At 47.6% G+C, this 20,597-nt stretch overlaps 8 protein-coding genes across 8 annotated transcripts; 5 read left to right on the forward strand and 3 right to left on the reverse strand.

The window, feature by feature from the left end:
- Positions 1-1,383: 1,383 nt before the first annotated feature.
- N7495_007317 (GNAT family N-acetyltransferase) lies at positions 1,384-2,034 on the forward strand (the record flags this gene model as incomplete). Its single annotated transcript, XM_057209968.1, has 1 exon — positions 1,384-2,034. One exon carries the CDS (start codon positions 1,384-1,386, stop codon positions 2,032-2,034), a length of 651 nt encoding a protein of 216 aa, XP_057063742.1.
- A 1,132-nt stretch (positions 2,035-3,166) lies between these two features.
- On the reverse strand, positions 3,167-4,746 carry N7495_007318 (uncharacterized protein; the record flags this gene model as incomplete). The annotated part of the gene is made up of 2 exons (XM_057209969.1): positions 3,167-4,585; positions 4,651-4,746. The coding sequence occupies 2 exons, from the start codon at positions 4,744-4,746 to the stop codon at positions 3,167-3,169; spliced, it is 1,515 nt and encodes a 504-aa protein (XP_057063743.1).
- Positions 4,747-5,673: 927 nt separating this feature from the next.
- On the forward strand, positions 5,674-5,989 carry N7495_007319 (uncharacterized protein; the record flags this gene model as incomplete). Its single annotated transcript, XM_057209970.1, has 2 exons — positions 5,674-5,783; positions 5,818-5,989. 2 exons carry the CDS (start codon positions 5,674-5,676, stop codon positions 5,987-5,989), a joined length of 282 nt encoding a protein of 93 aa, XP_057063744.1.
- A 371-nt stretch (positions 5,990-6,360) lies between these two features.
- On the forward strand, positions 6,361-8,221 carry N7495_007320 (putative acetamidase; the record flags this gene model as incomplete). Its single annotated transcript, XM_057209971.1, has 3 exons — positions 6,361-6,401; positions 6,454-6,857; positions 6,924-8,221. 3 exons carry the CDS (start codon positions 6,361-6,363, stop codon positions 8,219-8,221), a joined length of 1,743 nt encoding a protein of 580 aa, XP_057063745.1.
- Positions 8,222-8,780: 559 nt separating this feature from the next.
- Positions 8,781-10,610, forward strand: N7495_007321 (uncharacterized protein; the record flags this gene model as incomplete). The annotated part of the gene is made up of 1 exon (XM_057209972.1): positions 8,781-10,610. The coding sequence occupies one exon, from the start codon at positions 8,781-8,783 to the stop codon at positions 10,608-10,610; it is 1,830 nt and encodes a 609-aa protein (XP_057063746.1).
- Positions 10,611-11,492: 882 nt separating this feature from the next.
- On the reverse strand, positions 11,493-13,567 carry N7495_007322 (putative MFS transporter Fmp42; the record flags this gene model as incomplete). Its single annotated transcript, XM_057209973.1, has 2 exons — positions 11,493-13,102; positions 13,165-13,567. 2 exons carry the CDS (start codon positions 13,565-13,567, stop codon positions 11,493-11,495), a joined length of 2,013 nt encoding a protein of 670 aa, XP_057063747.1.
- A 1,088-nt stretch (positions 13,568-14,655) lies between these two features.
- Positions 14,656-16,689, forward strand: N7495_007323 (Zn(II)2Cys6 transcription factor domain-containing protein; the record flags this gene model as incomplete). Its single annotated transcript, XM_057209974.1, has 9 exons — positions 14,656-14,666; positions 14,717-14,745; positions 14,813-15,007; positions 15,058-15,341; positions 15,389-15,656; positions 15,715-16,182; positions 16,236-16,339; positions 16,398-16,497; positions 16,553-16,689. 9 exons carry the CDS (start codon positions 14,656-14,658, stop codon positions 16,687-16,689), a joined length of 1,596 nt encoding a protein of 531 aa, XP_057063748.1.
- A 210-nt stretch (positions 16,690-16,899) lies between these two features.
- Positions 16,900-19,593, reverse strand: N7495_007324 (putative C6 transcription factor (War1); the record flags this gene model as incomplete). Its single annotated transcript, XM_057209975.1, has 4 exons — positions 16,900-17,487; positions 17,544-18,085; positions 18,141-18,424; positions 18,479-19,593. 4 exons carry the CDS (start codon positions 19,591-19,593, stop codon positions 16,900-16,902), a joined length of 2,529 nt encoding a protein of 842 aa, XP_057063749.1.
- Between the last annotated feature and the right edge of the window lie 1,004 nt (positions 19,594-20,597).

Here is a 20,597-nt window from a genome sequence, read left to right on the forward strand (position 1 = left end):
TCCTTCATCCATCCTTCGTGACATTCAAAATTTTTCATGTGCTTCTAGGCAGGAGTCTCGATGTATTCTCAAGGTCTTAAAATAGAGACGCCGCTAAATGAATTTGGAAAAGAAGACTAACACGAAACCAATTCTCACTTTGTCGATGACATGATGAATCGCAATATTCAACGAGAAAATCTTCAGGAGACTTTCAGGAATCTCATCACAATATGACCAAGGTTCATTTGAAATGCGGAAAAATTGAAACAAGTGCTAGATCTGGACCCGGATTGAATTTCAACGTTCGATCTTTACTTCCAAGTTTACCGGAGTACCGGATAGACGAATGATCAAATTCCAAACATGAAATGCCATTTGGCTCGTGTCTGAATTTCTTACTTTTCGTCTGGTTACTTTTAATATGGGTTGAAGGAAGCTGAAATCCAACCACAGGTCAAGTCAGTTTGACAAAAACAGACCTAGTCATGCGATACCATGAAAATTTTCATTTCCAACTCATCACTAGTCCATTGATGTTACATTCAAATCACCTCAAAAAACCTTGCTATCACTACTATCAACTCAATTGCCACTAGGATTTGAGACCATATATTTGAATCGCATTGCTATCACCTTCACATCGCATTACTTTCACATTCACATCTATTGACATTTCTCTCGAGCAAGAAGACCATGGACAAGGATCATGGCAAATAATGGACTTCTATTGGTGCTGTGTTTGGTTTGGTTTCACTTAGTTAGCCAAAATGTGAGGTTCGCATATATCCCTTGTGGATTCGCGGCTCCGTATCGAGATAGTTTACCCTTTCACATGGCAAGTGTAAACCACCTGTTGACAAACACCAAAGTGTGGCCGGATCGATCAGCAGATAACCAAGTGTTTTCATATTTACGATGTGGAATTCTTATTCTGATCAACTACCAAAATCTGATTAACCACTGTTCAACAATGATGACTCGCTGAAGACGAGGTTGAGTGCGAAGTTTGCGGTTACACTCAACAATGCCTTGACCTGCAGTGAAGGGGACCACATCATCAGTAGTCATGAGCATATTTCTCGTCCTTCCCCATTTGACCTCAGTAGACTGGTACCATGTCATTCGGAGTTTACCAGGTGTAATCGGCCGATGGCGGTTAATGTTGATACCGGCGTATCTTCGGGCGAGTTTCACGAGTGACAGAGTATTCTCATTTCAATTGAGTTATTGGTCGACAATATTTCCGACTATTACTCACAGTTTTCTCATCATCACCCACTGCCACATTGGGAATTTGAGATGTTGTCGGCAAGTCGTTGACTTAGAGTGGACCTCTAATCGCTTATCTGTTCTATCAAGCCATCTACAACTAACACCGAACATCAAACAAACGAAATAACCATGCCTTCAGAGTTCATCACCATACGGACTCTTCTGCCGACGATTCCAATCCCCCCGAATAGTGCACGACCAGCAATAACTACTAGCCGATTACTTCTCCGAGCCTTAGAGACAACTGACCTAGAGGCACTGTACACCTTGCGAACTCAAGAGGAAGTTATGGTATGGACATCAACCGGTCATATCGATAAAAACATCGAAGACACAAAAGGCAAATTGGAATTCTTTCTCCCGCCCAATGATGCAACCACGGCAAACTGCGCCATCTGCTGGAAAGAGACGGGTGAGTTTATCGGCATAGGTGGTTGCCACCTCTACGTCGGCTCCCACGGATGGCCTGAACTGGGCTATATGCTACGGAAGGAGGTCTGGGGCCATGGGCTCGCGACTGAGTTTTTGAGTGCCTGGCTACGCTTTTGGAGCGGGTTACCTCGGTCGGAGCAGGAGATCACCGTCCACAAATCCACAGTGAGAAGCGGTGTTCAAGAGCAAATTACCGCCGTAACAGATTCACGGAATGCTCCAAGTCAGCATGTTTTACTGAAATCTAGCTTTGAGAAATTCCGGGAGTATACCAAGGCTGATGGTAATGAATCTGATGGGTTGATCAGGCTGGTCGCATTCCGCTACTTTCCGTTGAAGGAGACTTGATCTAGAATCGAATCAACATTTGATTATTCCTATACCAGATTTTGAATCACTCATTGGGAAAGTTTTCAGTTGGAGCTTGTCTGCCCAGCATATGCCACCGCTCGCTTTACAGCTTTCCAGTCGTGTGTCCCTGACCACCGAACGGGAAATGGCCGATGAATCCCCAGATTTAGACAGCCCTAAGATTTTGTCTGTTTGACCTAAATATCAAGTCCACTGAGGCACATGGAGAATGTGATTTTAGCCAGTGGAACGGTGATAGGAACAAAGACCCGAGAAATCCGTCATCAATTTGATACTCGTGGAGGCCAAGATGGAAGGGGTGGCTTGCACACGAATTCAACATGCCGATTTCTCTTCCCACTTATGCCCGTATAGATTCCTATTCACCCTTTTCTAAACTTGCAGATCTGTCAGTTCCATACTAGGAGCTTTGCGATAAAACCAGTCGATATTGAAGTTCATCAGAATCGACTATACAGTCGTGGGTGTGGGGATGCTATACGTCTTCTCGACATTTGAACCAAACAGATGACACCAGACCGAGGATGTGTGTGAATATTGTGGATAGACAAGATCGACGACAAAAAATCAACTGCCCAGGTAGTCACCAGGCTCCCGTGACACTTTTCCAAAACCAAGCATTTCGGCCATGTCATCCTAGCATACTGTTGTGAATATGGGATTCTTTATCTCGGGCAGAGCACTCCCTTAGTCCCATCGAGCTGAACTCGATCTCTTCTCTCTCTATATCTGTCTGCAATGCTATAGAATTGAACCAGATTTCTCTCTTCCCTGTAGCTTATTATCTCACGATACATACAAGCTGGATTTGGCGAGCTGAAGTTTGACGAAGGTCTAACTCTATTTCAATGTTAGCTACGTGACTTAGTACAGGTGCATAGAAGATATGAACAAATTTTATTGAGAATTCGTAGCTGGTGTGGTCATCAGTCATGATATGAGGAGGCGCGAACGAGACGAGAACAAAAAGCCGCCCAGGAGCCCAGATAAAAATGATTGTCAGAATGGCACAGAGTAATTTATAATGGGGGATGAATAGGTTGATGGGCTGGGTAAAGGTAAAAGAGGAGCAAGAGGTGAAGGAGGGATATGAGAGAGGAAAAAATGATCACTCGTAACGCGTCCTTCGTGACCGGGGAGCCACATATGCAATATCTTCTGCGACAGTAGGGATGTATCGATTTGTAGTGGAGCTCCGTTGTGGACTCGTCCAGCGAGAGCTTCGTGGATGGGGCCCTGCATTACTGAAAGATCGCGGTCGATCAGAGCCACTGCTCCCACTTCCAGGTCGACTTCCCGCGGAACTACCACCGTAACTCTCTCGGCGTCTATCCTCGAGGTATGGATCTATATTATGGCGATGACGTTGAACAGGTCGTGAAGCTTTAGCATATATGGGTGGTTCGGGAGCCGTAGGAACATGATGGCCGTCGAAGCCAAAATCACGAAATTCGAGGTCGGGTGGTGGTCGTGATCGTGGGTGCCCATCACGGTGAGCCTTGTGTTTTATTTCGTAAACTTCATCATATGGTTGGCTTTTTTTTGGGGAGCGACTATAGGCTCGTTGACTTCGTCGGGGCGAAAGTTCCCGCACGGGTTTGCGAGTATAGGCATCATGAGAGTGTCGGCGGGCACGAGCATGAGATCCTGGTGACAAAGTTTTTCGAGAGCGATGTTTAGGTCCGGGAAATTCATCGAAAGGTAAGATATCGGAGACATCATCTACCGGTTCCTCATTCCTTCCGTGGCTGAGTGGATGGCCGTAATATTTCCCAGCTCGCCCTCTTGAACTTCGGACACAATCTGGTCGAGGTGATGGTGATCTCACCCGTGGTGACGTATATCCCGATCGCCCACCATCGGGGCGTAGAAAGTAGGCTGGATCTGGCTTGCGAGAGGTGTAGGTGGGATAATCGGCACTCGGTCGGCGCTGATTCCGACGTCGACTGGACCGGTCTGAGTCATAGTGTTTGTGGTGGCGCGATGCCGAGCGAGATGAAGGGTGAGGTAGATATTCGTCCTCGTCTGGTAGTGGGTCTTTTCCACTGAAATGGTAATGATATGCGTTGAAATCTGGAGGCGTAGTGCGATTGCTGTTTCTCTTCACATAGTCGTCCTCGAGTCTCTTACAGACGCTCTCATGCCATTTCACCATTTCTGGGTCAGGTTCCGATGGGAAGGCGTCCCGGGGAATCTCCTTGGGGAGTACTTCCCCATCTGGCCCGGCGATGTCCCACTTGGTCACTGCGTTGTGGAGAAGCCGAGCGTGTTCGTCCGGATCCAGCAACAATTGTATTGTCTGCCATCGCACAAAACCATTTGGGAGGAGCGAAGGGATGGATGGAGGCTCATAAGGGTTCTTCGATGGCTGAATGCTATGGAAGCATCCTAGCGACTGGTAGATGAATGATAGCGCTGAAAGCTTCGTGTCGAGAAATAGCGGGTCATAGTTCCCGCCAACAACGCGATAGAATGCAGCGAGTCGTTCAGGCGTGAGATCGGTAGTACCATCATCATCGAAAGACGGCTGTATATTATTTTCAGTTAAGAGGACTCAAGATTGGTGTATTTGTCACGGCTCTCCAAACTAACCATCACTTTCGCGACGCCCAGACATAGCTGTTCCAATAGAGGAGCCGGGCTCTTATCCGGGTTGATCAACGTCCCCCAGTGGCTTGCCGAGGACATGGCACTGGTAATGGGACTTCTTGTGGATCTAGATCTGGGTGAAGAGGATGAAGTGAAACATAGAACAAAAGGGAAGGATCAGATGGGACCAAGAACAGGATTTGACTGATCTCAGGCGTGCGACGAGGCGGTCAGGCACACATGACCCACTGCGGGGAGATAAACGATAAGGATGAGATCCACGAGATCCACGGTTATTAGTTAAAATGGGGTTTTCTCTTTCCACTGATCTCTGTCCGGTTGGTCCTCTACTTATGGAGAAATGCTCACATTGCCACCATACTAGTCTCACCCTCATCTGACACTGACAGCCTGTATTTAGTCACATCTCACTCTCATGAGTCACTCTACTCCGTACAGTTGATCACTGTCAGCAGGACAGGGTCATGATCGATCTACGCCTAAGCTAATACGGGAAGATGGTCAAACTTGACTCTTTCCTCTTAAGGCTTTCATGAATCAATGTGCATTCTCGTGGCCCAGGCACACCCCTTCATTCTACGGCGTTGTAGATCGGCATGCCATGCTTGACAACATCATTCCAATATCGAGATTGGAAGCGTTGGATTGGATGTGCTGTCTCCATGGCAGCCTATTTGTAGAATATTGCTATCTAATATTTGATGGTAGGACAGATACCACCAGTTATGGCAGTGAATTCCAGTCTGTGGCATCTAGTCTCAAGCCTTCATTCACTGGGGAAATAAGTGCTCTTGCTTCCCCTTCCTTCCCTCTCCATCGTCATTGATTCCAGACTATCGCTGTCGCTATCACTGCCAGACTCAACCTTAATCTCAGTCTCAAGATTATCCGATTCATCAGATCATCCATCTTAATCACATACAACTGCACCCTCTTCCTCATCAACCTTCGAAACGTGTCCAACCGTCCATCACACAAAGCCACATCCTCTTTCATCCCCACAATATGGCCCTTGTTCGTGATCCCTACTTTTGGAAACGCTTCTCGACAGCCGTTCACTTATCCGAAAATGCAAAACATGGAGCTGGCGGCCTAGAGAGTCCCACCAGTGAAAAGTATGTTTCCATGACCCAATACTACAGACCGAAGGCTAATGACCCGCAGAAAACCACAATCATGGCTAGAACGTGAGCGTAGAAAGAGTAGAAGGTCCCTGATCTGGGGATTCATCATCTTCTTTACCATCGTTCTTCTCGTCACTGGTGGCGGTATCGTATGGTGGCTCAGCAAGCACAACTGGCTGCAGAGCATTGAGCCTTGAAGACTGCTCGGTCTTTTCTTGTTTCATATGTTGGATCGGTCGACTTTACCGATCGAAAACTGGAGATATACCCACCGCGCCTCCAGGGCGGGCTTGATGGAATGGAGATAGTAGATAGATAGCCTATATAGTGAAAATACAATCTTAACATGCACTGACATAGATCATTCTTATCTTCAACGGAAGGACCAATAGATCTAGATTAATTCTATCCTTATCTATCAGTCCATTCTCTACTATCTATCATACTATGTATCTCTGCATAAGCGGACTTAGCCCGCTCCAACCGAGCTCTTATCAGTCTCCACTTCCCCGCAAAGAACGGATAAAACGCCCTTTCGCGCTGCTTTCTAGTTCTATCCATACCCAAAATGTTACCTCCTTTCGACTATTTTACCTACAGGCAAGCTCGGTAGGTTGATCTCTTTCTTTGTCGAGTTCTTTCTTTCTTTGACACTCAATAGCCAGCAGAAGCAGGCTGAGCGAGCTGCTCGATTCTCTGGTCTACCCTTGACATACTACAAACCCTTCGATACAGGGGACAAGTTTCTGATTGATCAACCAATTGAGAAGCTGGTGCATGACGTTCAAAGCTCACTTACCAACCCGCTGGACATTCTCCTCGCCTATGGCAAGGTAGCTATCAGGGCTCAGGAGCGTACAAACTGTATCACGGAGCTATTGATTCCAGAAGCAGAGAAATGGCTTAAATCTGAGGTGAATCTCAAGGGCCCTTTAGCTGGTATTCCTGTTTCTGTCAAGGATACAGTCAATGTCAAAGGGTTTGATTCTACTCTGGGCTATTCGACCTTGGCAAACAAGCCACATGCAGAGGATGGGCCTATGATCCAGCTATTAAAGGATGCCGGTATGTATAGGAACGGAACTTTGCGGCTAATTCAAAATAGAACTTCCTGACTGATATTTTTGATAGGAGCCGTTCCATATGCCAAGACTGCTCTGCCTACCACCCTGCTCTCATTCGAGTCCGCTAGTGGACTCTGGGGTCCATGTCTCAACCCCCACGTCCCTGGCTACTCACCTGGTGGTTCAACAGGTGGTGAAGGTGCCCTGCTGGCTCAGGGTGGCCGTATTGGCATTGGATCTGACGTCGCTGGATCGGTACGTGTGCCTGCCGCCTGGAGCGGGATCTATTCGCTCCGTTGTAGCACGAGTCGCTGGCCCAAGGCCGGTGTGAGCACTAGCATGCCTGGTCAAGAGGGAATTCCGAGTGTTTTCAGTCCCATGGCTCGTACTCTGAATGATCTGACCTACTTCACCAAAGCGATAATTGGGATGCAACCGTGGAAATATGACAATACAGTCCACCCCATCTCTTGGCGGGCTGAATTGGAGACCGAGGCACAGAGCAAGCCTCTTCGTATTGGTCTTCTGGCTAACGACGGCATCGTTCCGCCAACCCCAGCCATTGAACGGGCTCTTTCTACCACCGTCAGCGCCCTGACCGAGGCCGGCCACACAGTCACCCCGATCCATCCTCCCACTGATGCTGGCTATCTCACCGGCCTCAACCTGGCCTCGCTCCTTCTTAATACCGATGGCTGCCACCATATCAATGTTCCCCTTCACAGCTTCGAGCCCTCCGATCCTGGTGCTGACCAGATGACTCGTCTCGCTCGCCTACCCCGACCCGTTCGCTGGCTCTACTATCTTTACGTCCGCTACATCAAGCGGGACCATGTCCTAGCCACTTGCATCCGCGACTTTGGCCCCAAGACCGCCGCGCAAACGTGGCCCTTGGTGGCGCAGCGTGAAGCCTTCCGAGCAACATGGCACAAGTGGTGGAACGCCGAGCCCCAACAGTTTGATTTTATCCTCTGTCCCGCCAACGCTACCCCGGCTCTCCCGCACAAGGCGATGCACGACGCTGTGTCTTCGTGCGGCTACACATTCTTCTGGAATTTGCTAGATTACAGTGCGGGAGTGATGCCAGTCGGTCACGTCGATGCTACGCGCGATTCTCTAGTCGGTCCTTACCGATCGGTTTTGAAGCAGCTTGGTTGCGACAATGCGATTTCTCGTGGTGCGTGGAAGCATTATGACGCTACTCTGATGCAAGGGCTTCCTACTGCGGTGCAGATTGTTGGTCGTCGGTGGCAGGAAGAGCAGGTTCTTGGCTACATGGCAGTAGTGGAGAAAGCGCTGGATGATTACAGCGACCCGAAGACTGGGGAGAGTTGCAAATATACCCTTTTGGATATTGAATATTGATCACTTCAAGTTCTAGTGAATGAGAACTGAGTATTTCGTACGAATAATATAACTTAATCTACATACTTAGGTCTCGGCGCAATACTCGGAGCAATCGTGTTTCCATCTGGTAGTAATGCAGTAAAAAGCTGCAAGCGTATCTTATAAGGCGCAAAGTCTCAAAGGCTCAAACGGATCCTACAAGTACCCCAATCTGAAAGAGGTTAAAGACCGATGACCTTTGAATTTATAGTAGATCGTGCTAGCTCCTTTTCCTCTAATTTGCGAACGTTCCAAGGTTCCAAGGTTGCGATGTTGCAGTTGTCAATATGTCTCCACTTTTGAATTAGATATCCATGGATACCTGATAGAACTAAGAGCAATGAATATATGATAGATCAAATTGATGCGCTTTCTTTGTTAAAAGTACGAGTATAGATCTACAAGAGTAGACGGAGTAGATGTAGATGTCAGGTTAGTCACGCGGATCTCCAAACTTAACTCCGCATCTCCACCTTCCATCTCGCTTCAACCCTACAGTCTAAAGGTATGCCGATTCGCAAAATCCCTTTTGGCGGGGATGGCATCTGAAAAGACTGCTAGAGCTAGAGATGGCATCCACTTTGTTAACGCCCGACCTGCTTCTGAGACTGAGCGACTCAAGGCCAAGCGATTAGTTCGTGCTCACGTTGGAAGATGGATCTCCAATCATACCAAAGACCGCGCCGAGTCCGCAATTTCGACTACAAATACTGATTCTATCCCTTCTATATCCTCATTAAGTGAGGCTACTTCTGATTTTTCTGCTATTCCTTCCACTTCGACTTCTCCTCATGGTACTGATGTTAGGAGAGGACGAGCAAAAGAAAACGGTCGAGGTAGAGAGAGGGGAAGGGGGAGAGAATTGCCCATCTTTGGTACTAGGAGAGGTGAATGGCCTCGCTCGAGCTTCCCTCCTTCCAAGATCAACGATAGCGAGTGTAGCAGTGATGCCGCGAGCGAGGGTTCCCCGAACTTGACAGCCTTGGTCGCATGGCAGCATGAAGATCCTAAAATCGAAATGCAGATCTTCGGCAAATTGGATCCATTTAACACGGCTCCAACCGACTTTCCATCTGATATTGTCGATACCTGTCAGAGTTACTGTTCGTTTCCCTGCTTTCCCCCTTTTAATCCAAAGCTAATACCGATGCAAGGCTTAAACGTTCTCTGGCCCGGTCTTCTCCCGAGCCGCGTGAAAGAAGCTGGAAAGACCTTTTTCCCAATGGCCATGTCAGATCCTGCTTTGTACATGGCGTTTATGTTTGGCTCGCTATGTCATCAGCGAGTCCAATGGCTCAATGGCTGGAGTACACATACCAGTTTCACCCAAAGACAGGAACGTATGTTGGAACTATGCGAGATGGAGGCAATCCAGCGGATAAGCGACGCACTTCATGACCCTAATCGAGCTCTCTCTGACGCTGTACTGCTGAGTGTTATCTGCATGGCACATCATCAAGCACCGGAGAGAATCCAGTCACAGCTGAAGAAGACACCCTTCAATCCACCCCTTCAACGCCTACAGTGGCTCGATGTTTATGGATGTCTACCACCGAACATGATCCATATCCAAGGCCTGGTACAGCTGGTGAGAATGCGAGGCGGCTTAGATGCAGTCAAGGCGAGAGGTCTGCCTGCGACCATCAGCTTCTCGGATATTATGACAACAAGCTGCTACTGCGTGAGCCCTGTCTTTGACTTCCGACCCATTGACGAGCTGCGAATCGGCATATCACTTCACGAAATGCTTGGCTTCAGCCTATCCGACTTCAAACAAGGGTTCGGTCGTCTAGTCGATATCGATGTCGGAATCACTTCCCAGATGGCAAGGGCCTTACAGGGTGCCCAAGCATATATCGAAATCGCCAAACGTACATTCACCGATTCATACGATGCCACCCTACTAGCTGATCAAAGAAACTTCACTCAATACCACATTCTCCGCTTACCACCCGCAAAGGACATCTATTTCCAACTCTTATCCCAGAGAACCACATACGAAGCCTGCCGTCTTGCAATGCTTATATTCGGCGTCAGCGTGGTCTTTCCCATCCCCGCACAAAACAATCCTCTCCACATCCTAGCCCAACAACTTTACAAAGTCCTTTGCCAGCCAGATTCCTCCGACCTATGGTCTTCCTCCACAACCCTCACCCCTCTGATCTGGATCCTGTGTCTAGGCGGTATCGCCTCATCCGATGCAAAACAACGTGCCTTCTTCGCCTCTGCGCTTTTCAACACCGCTCAAAGGAGTGGTCTCTCCTCGTGGCTACAGGTCAAGAGAACTGTAGAGATGATGCTTTGGTGGGATATTGCCTGTGATGAGCCTGCCGAAGTACTTTGGCTTGAAGCCATTTCTATTGAATGACCTCGAGGAGGACATGAGGCTTTTCAGCTGGACCTGAAATTCTATCTTGACTTGGTATTATAACGTCTTGCAAGGTTGGAACCAAGTAAATGTTCTTCAATCACCTGCTCGAGCATTATTCAATATGCACTTTTACCTCAGATACATCAATCTTTTTCTCTCCACTTCACTAGATATCTCCATTTCACTAGATATATCGGATTTTTGGTACATTGGTACCATTTAATACATTTTTGACATATCTCCTGATCCAGATATACAATAGAACAAATGGCGCTACTTCCGCGGTCTTCTTACCTTCTATTATCCTCTGATATTTTTGATACCTAGGTACTTTGTATTGCATGAACACTCCATGTCTTTTTATTCCATGAGGACTGTGCTCCTAATTAAGTTAAAGGTGTGATATTATTTCCAGAACCGGCGTCCACAGAAGTAGACGCCAAAGCAGACGGGTCATAAAGCTCGCATTGATGAGGTACGAAAAGGAACACGTGGTAATTATGAAGCGCGTAGCATATCATACAAACCTCGATATAACCTCATTTTGTAGCGGATATTTATGATTTTTCAAAATTCACTTTCCTATTCACTTTCGCACATGGGCAGACTCGCTCGCTTGGACATCTTTGTCAGAAAACTACATTGCCATATCAATATCACCACATGTTGACATTTGAATTATATAATTCCCATCCGGCATATTCAATACATAAAACAACCTTGAACCTTGAAATATAGTAGCTATCGAGACATCCATAGATCAAATGGATAGCCCCAGTGACAAGATCCTCACCAAACCCCTTCCTATTTCCAATTTTGAATTTTGGCCAAACCACCAGAATATCCAATAATACATATGCTCATATCCTCCCACGTGAATCAGCTTCCATATATGCGTTCTGAAACAACTTCGCGAGGGACAGCAAGCAATGACTCCCGCTCATTCGCCTCAGCAGTGAATGCCTCCAGCCCTTCCTTCTGTAGGACGGAAGTCTGATAACTCACAAATCCAACCAATACACTTCCTACAAGCCCTACCAGCAACGTTAAAGCAACATTTACCGGCACCGGATTTCCTTCAAACGCTTTTAGGGTCAACGCATCAAGTCCCGCCTGTGCGAAGTTTCCAACGCCTGCAAGACAGATAATAAGACCATATACCTTGCCAAAGGTCTGGAAGCCGAACACCTTAGCTGCGTAGTCGGAGACGGCGGTATAATAGAACGGCCGGTAAAGAACGAAAAGTGCAATATTCGCATAGCCCGCGCCCATGCTGTGCGGGATACAACCTAGAATACCGATGACAGAAGCAGTACCAACGAGAATGGCCAGCACAGTCCGGGTCTTGAAACTATCCAAAAATGTGCCAATGAACGGGATAGACACAATACCTCCAGCTGGGAGGAGGATGTCAAAAATGGTGTTAATGTCGCGTGCCTTTGTGGGGGAGAGAAGGTAGGTGTATTGTTTGCGAATTGAGGCCACGAAGTAGTTGATGCGTAGCATCATTAGTACAGTGAAGAGGGTTATGAGGATGAACCAGGGCGTACGGAGTTGGGAGAGGGCACTATAGCCATGGAGAACGCCCCAGATGCCACTGATATGGGTACTTGCTGGTGCGGCTAAGGGTGGTGTTTGCAGACTATCTCCATTTGGATGGTCCGGAATGTTACCGTCGAATACAGACTCATCGACAGCACCGACAGAAAGAGTTTCGTCGTCTAAGAGGTCCTGAATCTGATGTACGACGCTCTGTCGGTGAATGCGTCTATAATTGCGCTGTCGCTCTCCCTCATTGCGGTCATTGATCGAGTCATCTACGCGATCATTTATTTCTTCAATCACCTGTGTTTCTGCATGCTGGACCAATTCACTAGCCGTTTTATAGGAGGTAGACGGCATCACTGTCAGCTGCACTGTGATGATGAATACAGGTACCAGGAGGTAAATCATGAAGAATTTCTCCACGGAAAAAGCTCCATCGCTGCTTTCGCTCAACAGGCGGAAGATTAAGAACAGCGCGCTTGAAGCATCGAATGCACCAGTTAGCATTGAAAGAATCAGCCCCGACCGAGCCGGGAATGTGTTCGATAGCTGGAATGACGAGATGAAGATGAATGGTCCACCGAGTGAGAGTAAAAGATATCCGGGGATATATCCATCAAAGGGCAGCCTGCTAGCGGTTCCGAATAGGATTGCGCCGAGAGCCAAAAAGAAGCTACCAATAATACCGCTCACTCGAGGACCATATGAATCCAAAATGGTTCCCACCGGTAGAGCGGAAACATTAGTTACCACGGCAGCGATTGTGAACATGAGATTGAGACGGATCTCCTGTCCGTCACAGACAGCTACATCGGTCTCTAGCTCCTGGCGGGTGCAGAGGTTGCGATATACATTCTCGCGGATCAAAACTGGTTTCAAGGCCGCAAAGCCAAAGACCACGCCCGCAGCCAGGAAGCAGTAGACGACTGCGAGACTCACCTGAGCTATAATTAGTCAGTAAAAGCTTAAACAGGGCAGTATTGCCAATTGGGGCAATTCAGCATACCAATACGCTTTGCGCGGCTCACTTCAAACGCGCCTAGGGTGTCTGGTACCCCAGATTCTTCCTTGGGCACAGACACAGGGATTGGTGTAGCCGAATGGGATGGAAGGGAGGGCGATGGACCCCGCTCAGTGTCCACTTGAGATCGGCCCCTCGTTGGAGATAACCCAAATGATCCCAATAGTGGGGTCCTATCATCCCGATCATCCGTCCTCTGATTCCATCCAGGTCCCGCATAAGGATTGAAATTAAGTCTACTATAAGTAGAGGGAAAGGAAGAGGAGAGCGAGGACTCCGGCAGGTCTTGAAATTCAGATTCAGTATCTGACTGGTCAGGCCTTCCTCTTTGGAAAGCTCCTGGACTACGCTCCCATCCTTCCAAGAAGGAGACACGATTGAGCGACATTGATTCTTGTGTTGTATGTTGAAGAGAAGGAGAGAAAACAGGAAATCGAGTTGATTTACGATGTAGCAGTCATCTGACCTCCCCCGCACGGGTTATCTTTATCTCAAGATCTCCATCTTTATATCTTATATAATCTTTAACTATAATCATTCAATCCAATTAACTTTTTATCATCTACTATATTTAATCATCTTTGTAGTTTATGTATTTAAGATCCAAACTATAAGTTTACCGACGTCAGGACTCACGGACTCCGGACTCCGGAGCACTCCGCAAACGGAGTTGACACATCGGCAATTAAACGATCGACAGGGTCCAGAGTTACTATGCCTACTTCAAGCCCCACTGCCTTTCACAAGTCAACATGATCTGATCCAATGATCAATGATTATTTTATATTCATCATCTAAGTTTTGCCAGCACCTTCATGGTCACCGCCACGGAGTAAATGGTACTCCGTATAAACCACGTGGGCTATGGGATCCTGTAGGATTCCTTGTAACACGCTAGTGATTCTCGGGCTCATACATACTTGCATATATCTCCGAGAGTCTTGCATCTCGAGGACTCATGGTTTTCCAAGGCTGCTATAACCATACTTCATGCCATTCAAGCTTTCCCGGAGCCGGTCACCAGAAGATTCGACTCTAATCGGTGGAATGAAGTTCAGAGCAGAGAGCAGAAGAAACCCGAAGTTAATTACGAATCTGGGGCGTTTGTTCGTCCAACCAGATCCTGCCAGAAACTTGCCAAACTGGGGCAGTGGGGAAATTTGGGTTGGCATGTTGCCCGATACTGAGTGTCTGAGCTTCATCAAATCTTCAAGTTCCCGATTCTAGCTTCATCCTGAGCCAAATCTTCAGCCAGAGTTAGCTTCCTTAGTCACATTGGCCGCGCGGCGAAAAAAGAAGGAGAAAAAAGAGCTTGATCTGCGTTTACTGGCTGATTTTATGAAAATACCTCTAATGGCTCCGCTTTCTCCGCCTTGATATTAAAACCAGCCTATTTATTTAGTGCCCTCGGACCTAAATGGCTAAGAATTTTATCTGGCTTTCTTTGCTGTCAGTGCCTGCCTTTGTCGTCGCGTGATGAGGGGATGGTGAGTATTTATTCCTTTTGATATTGGTCTTACCTACTAAGAACTCTTAGCCTCACATGTCGTCTGCGCCATCTAAGATGTATGCTTTGTGGAGCCCTGGAGGGGAGGAATAATGGCCATTTTCATAATCTAACTGCTAGATCAAGGTGATAAAACAGGAGAAAAATGTCTACGCTGTCTGCGATCAGGCCGCGAATGTGTACCACCACCAGCCAAATCGGAAGAGGTCTCCTTTCGACATGGCCAGAACCCATCCTTGCGACGAGAAGGGCCCCCTAAGTACGGCGAAAGTGACTTGACGTTTCCGGATGATCAGGTCTGGGTCTTGAGCTCTTCTGAATGTAGGTTACTTTCAAATTTTTGATATCTTGAATCTTCTAACCTGCCACAGATTTGTTCAAAGACGAGACCGACCTCACAGCATCCGAGTATCACGTTGTCCCTATCACCGGAAAATCAGTCTCTCGCTCTTCATCAGAAGCCCGATCCACAATTTCCTCCACCAAGGAAGGAAGCAGTAGAAGAAATGTCCCTATTCAATCCTCTTATACACATATTGCGCCCTGTTCTGTCTCTGGACCTTCACCTTTTGCCATCCCCGTCGGTCTTCCAAGACTTGCCAACATGAATGAAGCCTATCTGTTAAGACATTTCCAGCGATATATAGCTGATTGGGTGAGTAAGACCATATTACAGCTATGTTCAATCCGTTAACTAGGCAGCTCGACGCCGGCGACCCCGAACGGCATTTTTCCATAGATGTAGCCAGGCGGGCCAGTCAATCGCCCCTTCTTCTCTACGCATGTATAGCCGTCGCCGCATACCACCTATCTAGAACGACAAACTCTATCCCTTCTCACGTCGCAGATAGCTACCATGAGCGCTGTGTCTCTATTATGCTCCCTGTGCTGGACAACCCGGAATTCCATATTGGTATGGACGTTTTACTCAGTTCAACCGTCATGCTCCGCTTTTTTGAGCAAATCTCATGTAAATTTACCTCCGTGACCTCGATAAACAGCAGTAACTAACCCCTATCCATAATCAGCCCACACACCCTCCAACGACCCACAACGCCATCTGCTAGCCGGTTCGGTGTATATCAGTTCTCATGTCGACTGCGCGATCTCCGGTGGTCTCGCAACGGCCTCGTTCTGGGTCTTTGTGATCCAAGATATTCAATTTGCACTCACCTATCAGAAATGTCTTCGGCTGCCATTCGCACCGTTTGATGACCGCCTTCGGCAATGGTGGTTCACGAAGCCGGTTCTAAGCGACGGCGACTGGGTCAACAGGGCCATCTGGCTCCTTGCCGAGACGGTCGACTTTTGCTATAATGTCTCTGGGAGAAATTATGGAGGTAATTTAGGGATTGCTGGGGAAAATATGCTGAGACAGCGGATTCAGGAATGGGAGGTAGGTCGTCCGGACTCGTTTACGCCGCTTCATGTGTCTCCGCCTGAGCCTGGGAGGGGAAAGCCCTTTCCTGTTGTTTGGTATACGAGTTTGTATTTCTGTAAGGCTTTTCTTCATTTTTCTCGCGGAGAGAGTTGGCTAATTCATTCTCAGCTACGGCCATACAGCATGTCTGTCTAGCCAAAGCTCTGATGTTGATTCGGGAGAGTGAGGTTTACGACAATGGGGTCTCGCTAGAGCAGCGCATAAATCTGAAGGTGCGATTTGACCATATACTTCCAGCTAATATAACGGCTCTTTGCTCATTCTTCATAGGAACAAATCACCGAAAATCTCAACTATCTTTTCGGCATCGCCCTTTCTGCAGACGATGAGCCTTCATTGCGAATCATGGCGTGTCATGCCCTGTGTGCCTGTCTGTTCTCCATATCTGGTTATTTTACCCCAAGCTGACTTTCTTTTCCTCGTAGGTAAAGCATGGATAGATGATCCTGCCGCCCAAAACTTGTTATTTGATCTCTTGAGGAGAACCGAGCGACAAAACGCGTGGCCGTGGGCTTATGTCGAGCAGCGCATTTTACAAACGTGGCAGCAAGCCTCAAGATAGATGCGATCAGTCTGTCAATCATGATTTTTATGAATTTCTACCGCTTCCATATACCCAACAAACATCATCTCATGCTCTATTTTTACTCCGTTCCGTGGTCCCCCTTTCTAAAAATTCTTACTCAATGGATTTTAAAGGGAATTTTATTAGACAATATGTATAAACCTCTTTTCTTGATATAAAACACCCGTGGACAGTCTGTCTGCCACTCTAAAACTGGAAGTTGCCTTCAAAGGGAAATGGGAATGAAAGCAAGCTATCATCTAACATGCTTCCCAATAACTGATCTTGGTCAAAAGGAGGCATACCCGGGGGCATCCCAACATTAGGGTACATCCCCATTGGTGGCTGTGGCGGCATTGATACGCCAGGCATATTGGAGTACGGCCCCATCGATGTCGGCGCCTGCATAAGCGAGTATTGCTGATGTGACGAGTCAGTTGTGGCAGGTTGGTAGGATTGGTAGAGATTATTGTTCCCCATATTTGGGTGTTGAGACATTGGTATAGGGTGTGAAAATGGAGATGTCGAGGACCATGTTGGCGTAGGTTGTCGTATGTTTGTATCGGAATTTTTACTCGCTGAGCTGCCCGTTCTGCGTGGCTGCTCTAGGCTATAATTGGAGTTTGCGGGGGTATTAGTGGCGCTTGTATTCGTTTCTTGGTTCGGGCTTGGTGTAGAACAATTGGTGCTTTGGACAGGGCGTACGAGATGAGTTAGTGGGCTGTGATGTATTCGACTGGGGTCGTCCATGGCGAGATCACTGAGAATTTCCACATGCGTAGCTCCCGTTTTGAACTATGGTATCATGTTAAGATCGAGATCTTCAGAAGAGCAGGAAAGGGGGAACATACCGACGGTTTCTCAGTCGGGGTATCTGATCGCAGCTCGGCGCCAAACAGTTCCCGCAGTTCACTGCCTTTGTCTCTCTTCTTGAGAAACCAGTTGCGTAGCATTGTAATAATATTGCCAAACTTAGCCACAGCACGGCCACCGTCCAAAACTGCGGCAGCACCATAGTGACTAATAATCTTATCCAAGTAGTAATCTATGTGTAGACTTTGCATGTCGATTACCTGGCCAATGCGCGATTCCTGAGCTGTGAGCAGCGAATAAATCTTAATGAGACTGACAATCGCGTAAGCCGTTCGAGCGACAGCCACAGTCGGTAGACATATCATCTGATCTATGCTGGTGTTGATGATTACGTCGAAAGTTTGATGGATCGAACGAATACAGGTCGTCAGTGCATCGATAAACGGGGCAACTGCTGAGGGTGGCAAATCGGGATCTTCATTCAGAGGCAAATTGGGGATCATGCTGTCTCTACAGTCAATTCCCATGACGGATTCGTGCACGAAAAGATTGATCGTATAGTGCGTATGGGCCAAGGGTACTAGATATCACAGTCAAAACAAGTAATAGGTATCAAGAGGAGAAAACAAGCATACCTGTCCAATATTCCTCTGGAATGTCTCTTCTAAACTGCGCTAGCTGATTCGCAAAGGCTTTAATTGTGAATCGGGTTTTGCTGTCTGTAAATAAGATCACAGACTTCGGATCCTCGCTGGTCAACTGCGACCCAGCTTCCTCCATAATGAACCCAAGCTTCGCCCACCAAACCAGCTTGTGGTCGGATGGTAATGCATCCGGGTGAGTTTCTAGGATTCGAATTGACTCATCCATATACGGTTGCCATTTAACCGTCTGCATACGTCTCAGTGCTGTTGCGACCCTGTATATTGTTAATTCTGGCCAGGTTGTTTATTACAGGGGATAGATAACTCACTGAATCGCCAAAAAATAACATCCCATCCACGTCCGTCTCACCTCTGGTCCATCTAGGTCCATGGGTCCTCTCGTTGCATCTCGAGTCACAACTTCTCGCACTTGATGAAGGGGTCTTAAGTCTCCATTGGAGCGACGGTTGAGCCCCATATCCATAGCCAAGGTCACGGCCATACCAATCAGTTGGTAGAACTTGAGCTCTTCCAGGTTGTCTGGTGGCATGTACCAGATGCAGGAGACCAACAAGGCTTGAACAAGATCAAGACTCTTACGGCCCTTGACCACAATACTATCCGCGATGTATCGGTACATCTCGTCGAGAAGTGCGTCTTGAACTTCCCTGCTAAATGGCCCAGATGCAATGGCGGCAATCGCAAGGAACAAAGCGGGCTTTTCACGGCGCACATCGTCCATTGTTGTGCCCGGAGGGAAAACAACTATGGGCAACTCGAGCGACATGTCATTCACATACCGATCAAAAGCTGCACTGGCCATTTCAGCGCTGACTATCCCTCTGTCGATCACATCGGGACCAGTGTTTTGGGTAACGGGCCTTGGTGGGCCTGTCTCGCCAGCTCGACGCCAGGATTTCGCGGCAGGTTGCTTTTGATCTTCTGGATATGGGCTTTGATTCAAATCAGGAGAATCTTGAGGCCTTAAAAGTCCTTCACGACTCCTTTTACGACCGATAACATTGGAATCCTCGCGTAACCACCGGCGCGCAGTGGAGGTCTCGGGAGGTTGCACGGGTGGAGCCATGGGGAACTGGTTACCCTGTGACGCCTGCAATGTCGCCGTCAATGCATCAATTTTGCGTTCAAGCTCGGAGACACGACTATCGGTTTTCTTCTGGCGCTTGCGCGTCGGCGCGGTGACGACACATGGTCGATGAGATTTGGCACATCGTTTACAAGAGCCATCCGGATGTAATGGGTCGGGATCACATCGGACCTTTAACTGGCGACAGGGTTCACAAGCTCTAGGTCGTTTGGCCTCCGCCTGGAAGTCCTCGGGGCTCTCCGAGGCGTCCCCATGGGGCCCCATATTAAAAGTGGCCCGACTGCCGGACTCTTCAGGACCCAGTAAGTACTGAGATGGCTCTGGGTACTCAGACATTGTTTGGACGGCATACAAACTCCGTTGTTACTGTCTTGGGAATTGATAGCGGGGCTCACGCTTAAGCAACCAGTCAACAGCACACAATCCCTGTCCTGAAGATAGAATAGAGTGCAATAATATGCATCTACTAACCTACGTGTTCATGGATCCACTGCGCTGTGGCAGCAATAAGACGGGGAACGGAGGAGACAACTACCGACCGCCGATCTAGGAAAGTTCCTGGCGTTGGCAACGGCTGTTAGTGGCTGTAAGGCACCTTGGTTCTGCTCTACCGTTTCCGATTCTCGAGCCAGATTAGAGCTGAAAGTCAAGGGCACCGGTCTGGGAACAATTTAGGCGGACCTCTCAACTATGGCTGATCAAAAGGAATTTAAAGGATCATCCTTAGTGTTGACCAGACACGTGACTTGACATCTAGGATGTCAGCTTCGTCTTGATTGGCCGAACTATATCAACATTGAAGCAATCTACCTCGTGGCCGGTACCAACTCCACCTTTATAGCAATGGTGGATCTTATTTACGCCTTAGAAGTTAGAACGGATCTACTATGAGGCAAGCTGCACTCTCAGGCTCATGATCCTTCTAATCAATGCGGGACTAATGTAATAGAGTCTAGGCTGATCTCATCCTTCGAAATCTCGTTAATTTAAAACTATGCCTGAGAATATTGAGGTTCATAATCTTGGCTATGGTCAACTAAAGCTGCCAGTATCCAGGTATATATAAATTTTATTCAATAAGCCTCCAAAAGTGAAATTTTTAGTATACGGCTTCTGAAAGCTCAGGTAGAGTACTACATAAACTCGACTACCTAGGTATTATTTAGGAGTAAATCTAGAGAGTTGCCCACGGTTTTCTTCCAAGCTTGCCTGAGTAGCTTAAAGACTAACTAGTACCTAATAATCTTGATTTTGGGTTCATCCCTTCTACAGATAGAAGAAACCCTTTTAAAGAGGGCTCGGAGTGTTCACCAAACTTCTCCAAATCTTCACTAATTCCC

Source organism: Penicillium taxi (genome assembly GCF_028828555.1).
Source record: "Penicillium taxi strain IBT 34144 chromosome Unknown utg000004l_segment0_segment0, whole genome shotgun sequence".
NCBI lineage: Eukaryota > Fungi > Ascomycota > Eurotiomycetes > Eurotiales > Aspergillaceae > Penicillium > Penicillium taxi.